This window comes from Metarhizium acridum (assembly GCF_019434415.1).
Source record: "Metarhizium acridum strain ARSEF 324 chromosome Unknown scaffold_572, whole genome shotgun sequence".
Taxonomy (NCBI): Eukaryota; Fungi; Ascomycota; class Sordariomycetes; order Hypocreales; family Clavicipitaceae; genus Metarhizium; species Metarhizium acridum.
In genome coordinates, this window is record NW_027094042.1 from 281,493 (window position 1) to 293,515 (window position 12,023).

The following is a 12,023-nucleotide window of genomic DNA, read 5'->3' on the forward strand; positions in this document are numbered from 1 at the left end:
TTTTTGTTTTGTATCCAAGACTTAGTTTACATTCAACTGAATGCGTCACAAAAATGCACGAGTGTGAGCTCGCCGCTTACTTTTGGTATCATGTGCTGCTCTGGTTTCTCGTCATTCATCTCTGACTCTTCCTTTGCCATCACTTGACTGATTTTTTATTTTTTTTCAAGTTTTAGAGTGTTTTTTGTTTCCATGCAAATAATTGTGCAAGCACTACATCAGGTAACACAATGTGGTGGCCGTACCCAAGCCAGAGAACCGCAACAAACCACAAACCACGTAATACAACATGAGAATTGGTTTTATTTTCTTTAAATAGACACAAGATACATATTCAGAAATAACAATCTCTCTCAACTAAGAAAAAAAATGGAACACAACATCAACCGTCTCCAACCCTGTCGGATCTTGTGTCTAGGTCTACAGGATAAATGTCGACATGACTTCCTCAGGCCCGTGAGGCCATCCGAAGCTAATGACCCATGAAAGAATTCAAGCGCTCAAGACCCTCAGCCTCCTTCTCGACCATTTTTACCCTCTGTCGAAGCATGTCAGCCGCCTCTCGGCTTGCGGCGTCGGTCGCCATCCGTTCCAAGGAGCCGATCTGAAGTAGCGCCTTGTCATACTTGTCAACCATGTCTGGAAGGTGCTTTTTGAACATTTTTCTGTCGTGGGACAACCACTTGATTTGATTGAGAATGCTCTTCAGCGGCCTCTCCGGGTCTTTGACGCAAGACTCGACCCCGGGTCTCACTCGATCCAGTGCCGCTTGAAGCGCAGCGATGGCGCCGTCCACGGCCGTTTGCGCGCCGGCATCATTCTCCAGGAGCTTCTCATGCTTCGATTGCAAGTCCATTAATGCTTGCAATGTCTGGTTGCACTCCTCAAGTGTCGATTCAGCAGGTCCGACGGAGCGACGAGCGAGGACACCCAGGGCACGTAGATGCGCGGCATTCATGAGGTCTCTGCCGGGAACTGAGCTGGATTGTGTGCTTCCAGTAACGGCCTTCGTGACCCCAGATCCCGGGCTTGGGCTTGCATCGTCGCTTCTCCATGTCTTGGTGTTTCGGAGGGCCGCGCCGTGAGTGCTAATGATGTGAGGCAATGCGTCTCCGACTGGCGCCCTAGTTGCTGCATTCGCGGATTCTGCTTCTGGATAGAGCGAGAGCATTGAGCTGCGCGGTTTGGACTGTTCCATCATGTCGTCAATGGACTTTTTCCAAGATCGCGACTGTTCGCTGTAGATTGTCGTCAGCACTCGCAAGAGATGTAATGAAAAACGGCAGCGACAGCCTGCATTGAATGGTGGAATTGGTCTGAGCCGCGACTAGATACGGATGTCTTGATCACTATTTTGACGTGTCTAGCCGGTCCGATGAAGCCTCACACGGGAAGGCTAGTCGGTTGAGAAATCGGGGGATTTGTGCCGAATACCAAATTTGCATCCATCATCGTGACCGTAGGCAAAGCAAGAGACCACATGGTACTTACATATTCAGTCCCTGGAACATGACTTCACAGGAACTCGTAAACGTTTGCAGCCGACTTTGAAGACTAGCAAGCTTTTCCTTGCCGTAAATAGTCCACTTTGCCGAGTTTGCAAGGAATTCGCGCTTGAGGTCCTCCAGGTCATTCTGGACGCAGAGGCAATTGTCAAGCAACAAGGGTACGTTCTTGGCCAGCTCGGGGTGCATTTCCTGGTCCCTCTGAAGGAGTTTCAGTTGCACTACCAGAGACTTTACCCCGTCGCGCACGGCATACAGATCAGGGCACTCATCACTTATCAACAAAATGACTTGCTTGGCGGCCTTCACGAGCAGATTAAGGATGCTGCAGCTGGCGGCTGTAGCGCCCACGGCCTCCATTGATCAGGATCCTTTGCGTACTTGACGCGATTCCCAGCAAGAGTATACAATGAGCGTAGGTTGGTTCAACGTCGAGATGTGAAGGGGAGAGTTGCAGGAAAACGAGTTGCTTCTGAGCGACCATCGGAATACTCGCGGTATTTATGCCTCGTCTGAGCTAACAGCGAGCGTTGGTCAGGTGAAACTGGGCAGACGAGATTTTGAGCGCCGATATGATTGAAGCCATCAATGATGTCGTCCCCCATCACGTACCATGGTCACACCGGCCGAGGTGCACCGACGCTCAGGGGCAATTGCTGCCCGTCCGCCTCAGCCGACAGCCTGCACGCCACAAAACCAGGCAGCGAGGATTTCCGTCCACCGCTTGCTTTTGGAAATCCTCTGATTTTCTAGAATGTTCCGTGCGAGTACGCAGAGGCTGGGAGGTGCCGGTGTTCAGGGGTATTCGCGACTCCTCTCAGCCGAGAGCAAACATTCACGCCACAAAGCCAGACAGCGGGGATTTTCATGCATCGCTGCTATTGGAACTGAATTGGTTCTCTAGCATGCTCCGTACGACTATACAGAGGCTGGGAGGTGCCTTGTTTTGTTAGAATTTCAGCATGACATGTAGTTGGAATAGTTGTAACATGTCATGTTCCAAAAGTCCTTCCGCACAACACAATGTCGTTATGCTGAGGAGAGAGAGAATGGACACTAGCCAAAACTTCCACTGCAGCCAAGGTCCTCCATCTCAAAGGGCCAAATCCAATCTCTTGCCCAAGAAGGTCGACCAGGAACAAAGTTTGCTTGATCATCGGCCTCTCCGTGATAGGTTTCGCCCCAGGCTGCGGGAGCGATCCGGCGGCCTTATTTTCCATACTGAAACATGATATTGCCTAGGGTCTTCCAAAAAAAACAGCCTCCTATTTTTACTTCCGCGCTCACCTCGCCGTTTGGTGGATCGTGCCCCCCGACAATCTCTACCTGCTCGTTTCGTTCCAGTGTATCAGCGACGCTTGACCCATCATTGCCCGGTGTGGAAAACCTTGCCCTTGTGTGCTGTCGGTCACAACGAATCCTTCCCGGCGTACTGATGAGTTTGGATGGCAAGGGAGCATTAGTCGAAGCCGTTGAGTCCACAGCGGCTGTCGTCTGTGCGCATCTCGTGTCTGCGTGGAAAACACACATGAGTATTGAAAAAGGGACATGGGTACAAGATGCCCAGTTGTATTGAATACGGGCTGGCTCTCCAATTCATCATTCACCATCACTACACGGGTAGTGCAAAAGGAGAGGCCATGTCATTGTCGTTGCGTAAGCATGCATTCACTCTTGTCGATCTCCCTCGGACAGCAAACTACTCCTATGCTTGTCTCAGCCTGTCGATGTATGGGCGTTGTAGTTCTTGTATCTATTGATTCATCCTCATTGACAACAGCACGATCAAATTGCTGCCCACAATGCTGTGGACATTATAATCGTCATGCAGACTGGAGCCACCGCGCCGACACATGCTTATGGATAATATCGAATGGTTATGTTCTAGGTGACTTGCATGGAATTGTCTTTTTGGCACAGCTCTGGCAGCACGCAATATGCTATTCTGGCGTGGTTTTCATCCCTGGGCAAAGGTTTCAGCAACATGGAAAATACTGGTGTAATTGCTTCATCCTGCTACTTCCATTGGCAGAATAACCAAAGATTATGGAGCGGCATAGAAAGACTCGGGGATACCACCAGCTTACAATACTGCTGTGGCCTATTTCTTTACCACGTAAGCTTTATCGCTCGGAGCACGCGGGGTTCGTAGTTTTTTTTCCATATGCGACTGGAACGCATACAGTGTCGGGGGGCGCGGCAGGCATCACAGCTACTGGCTCTGTCGTTTATCCTTTATTGATGACCGTCTAGACTGAAATAAATCTATTCCTCGTCATGGAACCGAGTCCCCCGCACATGTTTCTCATTGACTTTCATCTGCGTTCATGTCTTATCATCGTAGCCCATGCCTGACTAATTCCTGGGTTCCTTTTGAATCTGCATATCCAATGCGTTTTGGAGCTGGCCAGGTGGAGCATCTTCCCTCTCCATAACAACCTCAATCATGGACAATCCCCGCGTCTCATTCACCTCGTCATTCCCAAGAATAGTCTTCAGCTCGGCCCAGGTCCTGGCAGAGGCTGTGTACGTGTCCTTTGGGGCACCGAAGAAGCTCGGCGCCTCGAGGTATCGCCACCTGGCAACATCATTATATCCCTGCTTCCTGCCGTGGATGAATCTCTCGATAGAGTATCCATCGTTGTTGATGAGCACAATCACGACGTCAAGCTCGTGCTTGATCATGGTTGACATTTCTTGCGCCGTCATTTGAAAGCTACCATCGCCGATAAACAGGATAGTCTTGGCCTTTTTTATTCCGTGCCATTTTGAAGACGCAATGAGCTCCTTCTGTGCGAGCGCAGCGCCCTGAGCGGCTGGGAGCATGTAACCAATCGACAACCATGTAACGTGGTTGAAAACGCGGCAGTGTTTCTGCATTGGCATCTCGCGGACGCCGAATCCAGGTGTCCCAGTCTCTCCCATCACGATATCTCCAGGTTGAATGAGATTCGCCAAGATCTTCCATACCTTGTCTTGCTTGATGACATCGTCACCGGGGGCTGATGATGGCGCAAGAAGGTCGTACTTGGGCAGCGCGGGGAAGGGGTTGTATGATTTGATCTTTGACACATCGAGTTCCTGGAGCAGACGGGCTAGGACCAGCTTGGCAGACACATCGCGATACAGTTGCGAACCAATTCTGATGCCGGAGGCGGTGAACTCAATAGCCTCTTTGCTTTGCGGGATACTGCTCCACATGTAGGTATTCGTACCGCTGTAGTGAGGACCAAAACAGAGTGCCAAGTCGCTCTCTTTCACAAAGTCATGAACGGCCTTGGCTCCCCACTGTCCCTGGTAGACGCCAATAAAGTTGGACTCTGTCTCGTCCATCAACCCCTTTCCGAAAGGGGCAGTCAAAGTTGGCCATTTCGTCGTTGATACAAACTGCTGCACGGCGTCGACGATGCGGAGAGGCCTGGTTTCACCATCGACGTAAATGATGGGTTGCCTGGCGGCTTCGAGTTTGCCAATGACTTTGGCAAGGACTTCATCCAGGTTGGCAGTAGGTTCCGGCTCCGGGACCAAGATTGGCGTTTGCAGTCTCTCGGCAGAGACAAGGGCGTTGACCATGTCGACTGGGAGCTCAATGTAGACGGGGCGACAGTGCAACAGACACTTGGCAAGGGTGTCATCAACTTGCTGGGCGCTTGTCAAGGGGTCCCAGAGTCGCGTCTGCGCGATGGTGACCTGTGCATGCATTTGCGAGAATCTCCTGTACTCGCCATCGTTCAAGGTATGGTGCATGAGCGTGTGCGCTTCTTGAATGTGTCGGGCAGGGGTGCCAACAATGTGGACCACGGGGGCAAACTCGGCATAGGCGCCGGCAATGGCGTTTATTGCAGACAGCTCTCCCACGCCAAAGGTGGTTACAATAGCACCGAGACCGCTGATCCTGGAATAGCCATCGGCGGCATAGGCAGCGTTGAGCTCGTTGGCGTTGCCCACCCAGTTGAGTCCTGCGGGCTCCACGTGGTCCAGCATCGTCAAGTTGAAGTCGCCGGGAACGCCATGGACTGACTCGACGCCCAGTTGGCGTAGCCGAGTGAATAGATACTCTGCAAGCTTGACAGGCGCCATGGCAAAGCAGAGAGAAAACACACGTCGTCGAGCTGTGCTGCTGTCTTGTTTATGCGTCGGCCTTGGAGAGTCTAGTCCGGGGTAGATGCGTGGTTGTAAGAGGCAAGATGGGCTCGAAACACACAATTGGAGCTTGACTTATAAAGGATCCACTGACCCAGCCAAGTAGTCCTTCGGGGTCTTTGACCGGCTTGCGGCGGGCCTATTTCGGAATTTGGCCGCCGCCCATTGGCCAGATGCGCCTCGGCAACGATCCACCTCGGCTCTTGCGGCAGAGCCGGGGAAGTTGGGAGGGAAGGCGAGATCCAAGGGCGTGCGTGCTCAGTTCAATGCATGTCAATACATGTTGCATCTTGTCAAAGCGACATGTCGTCCGTATATGGCATGCTCAGAGATGCGCTGCGCACCAGCGACTCTGTTTCCGTGCACGAATCTGGTTTTGGCCCTCGCGCATCAATCCACACACTGCGCTTTGTGCTCTCCTCTCCCGAGGCAAAACCGTCGTGGTTGTCTGGGGCACACTTCTGTTGCCGAGGCGGAGCCAGTGCGCCAGCTCGGTCCAACTCACCGGAGCGGGGGCGCGGGTGTGAACATTGGACTTGCATAAAACATGACTTAGTGCCATCTCACTAGCCCGACGTCGGACTGCATGCTTGCGGCCTTGTGCGGCCTTTACTCGGTGTGTAGAGGTCGTGCAAGGTTGTTCTTCGCCAGAGCAATATGCCGCGCTGTGCGCAGGTATCTCTCATTACTCAGATTCAATTCATGTATGACCGGCCTGCCCAATGCTTTTCACTTGGCTTGTACCACTGCCAAGCCCTTCTGACTACCTACCTAGGTAGTGACTAGTTATGCCCCACACGTTCAGGAGCCGAACCGGGTCCGCCCCTTCCCTGAAAGTCCGGTGGTGGGGCAATTCATGTCCGGAGCCACGTGAGCTGGCAGCCCGGTCTTTCCGTCCGATGGGGGAACCTAAACCCCAGGAGCCAGTCTTGATTGACATTCTCAGACACATAATGTTTGTGCCCGTTTTCCTACTGCACTTGTTCCTTTCGCCTTGCATACGACCTGCCATCTCACTTGATAACTGACGGCCCCGTTTCCTGATGAATTGCCCGCCTTCCACCCACACTTGGGCCCGTTCTCATTACAGCCACAACACGGTTCCTTTTCTTGGTCATGTCTGGCCGAGGCATCGTAGACGGCATTCCAGAAAGATTGTATCGGCGACGCAAGGCGCCAACTCGTACAGGTTCGGCAGAGTTACAGCGGAGGGCCATGTCTGACGATCCGGCAATCGCCGAAGCATCTTCCCTTCCCCTGCGTGTGTCTGTGTGCGTCTCCCCGGGAGCATCTGTACTATTCGCCAGAGCCTTGACAGGATCGTCATGACTTTCGACCTCGAAAGATACCATAAAGTCGGTAAAATTGTTATTATCCCAAAATTCCAGGTCAATTACACGATAGCGAATACAGAATTCCAACCTGTTGCTTCCCAGGTGGCTATAATCCCATATAGGTATGGAGAAGCGGAATGAGTCTCTGTCTGCGCCCACGTCTGGCGATCCGATGGACTCGAGGTAGTCGGCAGCTACCTCGGATTGGGTTGTCCAATTGTCCAGTGTAAAGCGACAGGTAACGTGTTTCTCAAAGGCCAAGTTCTTCACGTTTACAACCCCAACTACTGCCGTTGCATCGCCCAAAAGGCGCACTTTTTCCAGGTATACATTGGTCTCGGGGCTTCTCGAAGTTGCAGAGCATCTCAGGTTTGAGTCACCCCCGCCGGTACTCAGGACGAACACCGATGAGGCATCCTGCAGGGTTGCCGTGAGTCGTTTGCCGGGGAGGCATCGGTTGCCCGGAGGAAGCTGGCCCACAGCCCGAGGATGGTCCATCTTGCGGAAAAGTCTAACATTTTCAAGCTCCTCTTTGAATCGCACAACCTTTTTCGCCGCATGTGTCTTTGCAGTGGTTGCGCTCGATTCGAGCAAGGGTCGTACTCGGCTGCAAGTCGGCACGTCAAGTACCGGGTCTCGTCTTCCCACATAGTTACCTCCGTCATCATGGTCCTACTAGACAGTAAGCTCCTGGTCCTATCGCCATGGCTCATGACTTACGTGAGCTGTAATCGCTCCCTTCGTATCCAGCGTCAATTGAGAATTGGGATGCGTATATGGCATGTCAGAAAATTTGATCTGATGCAAGACCAAATGTATGCCAAGCTCTTTAGGATATAGCGTGTCTGGTTGATATTATCGGCTAGCAAAGGGAATGTGAATACAGGTGTAAACGGGTTGTATGGAAATGTGTGCAAGAGCCACACCATTTATCTACCATGGACAAAAGGGCAACATTGAAATGCTGTACCGTCAGCTTTGAAGACGAGTTCATCCCTGATATCCCCCCTCTGCCTAGTCCCGGGGAAACCCGTAGCAGTCCCACGGAGATAAATAGCGATCATTTGATCCTGATGGCCTGTGGCGCAGATAAACACGCTGGATTGGTCGCCACCAACGACATGTCACGACACGATCACCCCACCGCCGGCTCACCGTCTTGGTGGCCTGACACGTCCTGTATAGCCTTCCGCAGCGTACTAGACTGCCAATGATGGGAAAATATGGCATGTGGAAGAAAGGTCTCGTGACAAGTATGGTGATCTTGCGAGATGTAATCTGAAAGTCAAAAATATTTCCATACATAAATGAGCCTTGAGCTCACCTCCAGTTGGCGAGACGTATCAAATCAATAATACATGATGCACTTCACACAGAAACAACTGTACGTACCTTTTGACCCGTGTAGCAACTTGCCATGGAAAAGCAATACTAACGAGCATCGTAGCAACCATGAACAACAAAACGCTCAACCACACTTTGGTCGTGAACAGCAGGCCAACTACTCCTGTCCACGGATCTGCAAAGCAAAGAGCGACTTCGGGCGACGGGTCTCGTACGCCTCGTAGTCATGCATACGCCGTAGCCATGAGCCTCACCGAGGGTTGGCAGCCGACGGCGCAGAATGAGGCGCACTTCAACATGGAGGATGAAAAGCATCGATTACACACGGCCCTGTGCAGTACAGTCGAAGGCCGGGGTTTTCTGAACAGTCCACAGCGACTAGGAAAGCGAAAAAGAAGAAAAAGTAGGCGCCAGGCACAAAATAGGCGCGGCATGGCGGGAAATGCCATTGGGAATGGTGACATCTTTTTATGAAGTTCTCCGTGTGCCGGCGGTTTGTCCACGATACAGATGGCACAGTCTTTTTTTGACTACAATGAATTGAACGCTATTTGCAACATTGGCAGTCAACTGCCTCCCCAATCTCCCCGCGCCAGAACATCATGAATGGCGTGCACCGGGTTGCACGGATATGGGCGGAGGCTTTCGGCAGGCACAAGGCTCGGTGGCGCTCCCGGATCGCCCAAGCTCAAGAGATTAAGATTCAGCTTTGAAAGTGGACTACCGATACTCGGTCGAGGAGTCTTTCCATCGAAAAGCCAAACACTGCCAAGCCCCAGCCGCTTGCAGAGTGGCAGAGTGGCCGTCTCTACGTGGACGGGAGCACGAGTTCAATGCTGCAACGCCATCTCCTAGCCGTCGCTTGACCAGAGCGACCTTTTGATGTCCACTACCCACATCAAGTTGCTGCTGGTTGATGTGTCAGCTTTACTTGGGATTGGGCCCTAGCTAACAATCTTAATGGCACAATTACTCACTCTACTGGTACTGGACCTGAACTATGTGCTGGCAGCATACGCCGATGCATCCATTATGCGGGGATCCAAGTTGGTTTGATACTTTGGTTTCCCTTTGACAGCGTGACTTTACGCTGCTCAAATAGGAGACATCAACACCATTTCTTGGCTTGTATTATGACTCGGTCTATTGGCTTATGGGGTTCACGTTGCGGAATTGGCACTCACCCAGAAAGCTTCATTCGTGTAAATCAGCCAAACACTCAGCCATATGTCACTGAAACGAGCTGGCCGTTGAGAATCGACCGTGGTCCAGAGATACTGCAAGGGTACTACAGTTAGGCTGCGGGATTCTGCGCCTCGGTAGGACAAAGGGTAGTTAAAGGACGCCGCTGGGGGCCATGGTCGCTAAACAAGGCCAAGATGAGCTTGTCTCAGTTGACATCGTCATTACCCAACCAGGTCCGATGCCAGCGTAAGCCATTGCCATAGGTGTAAGCAAAGCTGCTGCTGCCGCTGATCAATTCGAACCTTTTGAAGCTGTGGATTTGAGCCTGTTGAACCTGTTGACTTTGACCTCATTCAAACTTTTTATTTCTCCCTCCGGGGGCCGCCTGCGGCACTATCTCGCGATATTACTTGTGGTGTTAAGGTGCCTACGGCCTTCAACACTAAAAAGGCAAGATCGCGACGATCTGCAAAGATACGTACCGGCACTGAAATTCGAGCCAATGATAGTAATTCAAGGTCACTTAGACCAGTTCAAAGTTAGGTTTAAACTACACGAGGCTTGCGATTATCATAGCGCAGCACTTGGGGACTCTTATTAAAAAGTAAAGCTAGAAGGTATATTTCATCTCTTTCCCGCTTTGCCCAATAAACTCACTTTTTGCAACCGTATATTCACAGTTAAACTACAGTAGAGCCACGGCATTAAAGCTAGCCCATCTCAGTAGTGATCCGATTGGGGCCAAAATTCTATGGCTCATGCTACTTTTTACGGGATTGGGAATACTACCGAGCAGGCTTGTTTAAACAGTACCCGACCTATATTTCCGAAGCCTTTGATACATTATTTTAATCAAGATGTATGAATGAGGTTCCATTAGGAACTGAAAAGAAACTCGGTATCCACGAGTCTTGAGGAGGGGAAACATGTGATGCTGCTTGCGAGGACAGCACTGGTGATGGGTGTCGAAATGATTATGTACGATAGTACTAGACGATTCGATCTCCAGAATCCTCTTGACTGAAATGAGTTGAACCATTTCGATTGATAGAAGGCCATCATAATAAAAGTAGTAAAAAAACTAACTAAGAATTGAGGCCATTGCCGAGGCGAGTGGAAGCACGTGGTTGGTTTGAGACCTTGGGAGTCTACATCAGTGCAATTCCCCAATCAGTAGCCTCTTCTATACACTATTGAGCTTATCAACCCTCTCGGACAAGGTCACACTGTTTTGCGGATCAAAAAAGGGCCTCTCGCCGTAGACGGCAGTACGTTTGCCTTCCCGTAGTTCAGTGTCATACCCACCAGGGACGGCCTTGTGAACAACAACTCTGTTATCCCAGAAGGCCACCGCACCCGGTGTCCACTTCCAGCGAGCTGTGAGATCGTCGGCACTGAGAAGGTGCTCTCGGAGGAATGCAAGAAGATGGTGGGATTCCTTGGCATGTAAACCATCAATACGGTCAATGAAATTCGGGTTATAAAACAACGACTTGAGCCGAGTTACTGGATGTGTCCTGACCTAATAGCCTTTGGTTAGAGTGTACACCAATCCAATTCATTTCCGTACATTGAACTGCCTTACTAGAGGATGGACCGTTGCAATCGGTGCTCGATGCGGTGCACCTCCGCCGTTGATTGACGCGAGATAGCTCCTCTGCGTCTGACATTAGCTTGTGGCCCTGACTGACTTGAGAAGATCCAACTCTTGCACATACATCTGACGAGTGCACGGCGTTTAGGCCTTCGAGAGCTTTCTGGAATGCCGGACTCAACTTATCGAAGAGTGCAGTCTGGCTGGAGAATAGAGTGTCGCCGCCGGTCGGTGGTGTCCTCACGAGGCGAAGCAGCGTGTAGGACGGTGGGTTGAGCTCAAATGAATGGTCGCCGTGCCATTCTGCGCTGGAATTCCCATGCGCCCGGATGTTCCTGGAAGGGCAATCAGATGATGATGGTTGCTCACTTTGTTAAGGGATACTCACCCACCACGGCCGATAATGGTTACGTGCTTCGGATCTTGTTGATTTGGATCTCTGTCTTGCTATTGATGATGTCAGGCTTGGGTATCCTGACGGCACATGGGGTAATGCTTACAACGCCATAGTACGATGCGAGTTCATGCTGTTGGTCAAGGGTTATGTCTTGGTCGCGGAAGAATACGACGCCTCTCTAGACCTCATCAGCATTGACTTGAGGCATAGTGTGGCTTCGAATGCCTACCTCGGCGACGAGAAGTGCCAGCTCGTCTTTTTGGGCATCTGTCAATTTGCTCAGCTGGACGCCTTTCAATTCGGTGCCGATATAAGGCGTAATATCTTCGATTCCCGTAGCCGCTTTCAATAGAGATGATTTTGTCGGGTCAGCAAAGAAAGCACGGTCGCGAGGAGGAGTGACCTCTTCCAAAGGAGGGTCTGGCGGTTGATATGCCAACACAGCAGGGGATATGGCACTCGCGACTGCAGTCATATTTATTGGAGATGTTGGAGTAACTGTGAATGAGACGTAACGGGAA

The 12,023-nt window shown here is 51.3% G+C and overlaps 7 protein-coding genes across 7 annotated transcripts; 2 read left to right on the plus strand and 5 right to left on the minus strand.

The window, feature by feature from the left end:
- Nucleotides 1–472: 472 nt before the first annotated feature.
- Nucleotides 473–1,865, minus strand: J3458_020214 (uncharacterized protein; the record flags this gene model as incomplete). The annotated part of the gene is made up of 2 exons (XM_007817181.2): nucleotides 473–1,238; nucleotides 1,492–1,865. The coding sequence occupies 2 exons, from the start codon at nucleotides 1,863–1,865 to the stop codon at nucleotides 473–475; spliced, it is 1,140 nt and encodes a 379-aa protein (XP_007815372.2).
- Nucleotides 1,866–2,077: 212 nt separating this feature from the next.
- J3458_020215 (uncharacterized protein) lies at nucleotides 2,078–2,458 on the plus strand (the record flags this gene model as incomplete). Its single annotated transcript, XM_066121908.1, has 1 exon — nucleotides 2,078–2,458. One exon carries the CDS (start codon nucleotides 2,078–2,080, stop codon nucleotides 2,456–2,458), a length of 381 nt encoding a protein of 126 aa, XP_065973085.1.
- Nucleotides 2,459–2,714: 256 nt separating this feature from the next.
- On the minus strand, nucleotides 2,715–3,035 carry J3458_020216 (uncharacterized protein; the record flags this gene model as incomplete). The annotated part of the gene is made up of 1 exon (XM_066121909.1): nucleotides 2,715–3,035. The coding sequence occupies one exon, from the start codon at nucleotides 3,033–3,035 to the stop codon at nucleotides 2,715–2,717; it is 321 nt and encodes a 106-aa protein (XP_065973086.1).
- An 825-nt stretch (nucleotides 3,036–3,860) lies between these two features.
- Nucleotides 3,861–5,585, minus strand: J3458_020217 (uncharacterized protein; the record flags this gene model as incomplete). Its single annotated transcript, XM_007817182.2, has 1 exon — nucleotides 3,861–5,585. The coding sequence occupies one exon, from the start codon at nucleotides 5,583–5,585 to the stop codon at nucleotides 3,861–3,863; it is 1,725 nt and encodes a 574-aa protein (XP_007815373.2).
- A 1,076-nt stretch (nucleotides 5,586–6,661) lies between these two features.
- J3458_020218 (uncharacterized protein) lies at nucleotides 6,662–7,765 on the minus strand (the record flags this gene model as incomplete). Its single annotated transcript, XM_007817183.2, has 2 exons — nucleotides 6,662–7,654; nucleotides 7,703–7,765. The coding sequence occupies 2 exons, from the start codon at nucleotides 7,763–7,765 to the stop codon at nucleotides 6,662–6,664; spliced, it is 1,056 nt and encodes a 351-aa protein (XP_007815374.2).
- A 414-nt stretch (nucleotides 7,766–8,179) lies between these two features.
- Nucleotides 8,180–10,745, plus strand: J3458_020219 (uncharacterized protein). The gene is made up of 3 exons (XM_066121910.1): nucleotides 8,180–8,366; nucleotides 8,430–10,128; nucleotides 10,203–10,745. The coding sequence occupies exon 2, from the start codon at nucleotides 8,435–8,437 to the stop codon at nucleotides 8,798–8,800; it is 366 nt and encodes a 121-aa protein (XP_065973087.1). The 5' UTR covers nucleotides 8,180–8,366; nucleotides 8,430–8,434; the 3' UTR covers nucleotides 8,801–10,128; nucleotides 10,203–10,745.
- On the minus strand, nucleotides 8,180–11,977 carry J3458_020220 (uncharacterized protein; the record flags this gene model as incomplete). Its single annotated transcript, XM_066121911.1, has 6 exons — nucleotides 8,180–11,033; nucleotides 11,097–11,168; nucleotides 11,230–11,440; nucleotides 11,494–11,552; nucleotides 11,606–11,680; nucleotides 11,732–11,977. The coding sequence occupies 6 exons, from the start codon at nucleotides 11,975–11,977 to the stop codon at nucleotides 10,695–10,697; spliced, it is 1,002 nt and encodes a 333-aa protein (XP_065973088.1). The 3' UTR covers nucleotides 8,180–10,694.
- Between the last annotated feature and the right edge of the window lie 46 nt (nucleotides 11,978–12,023).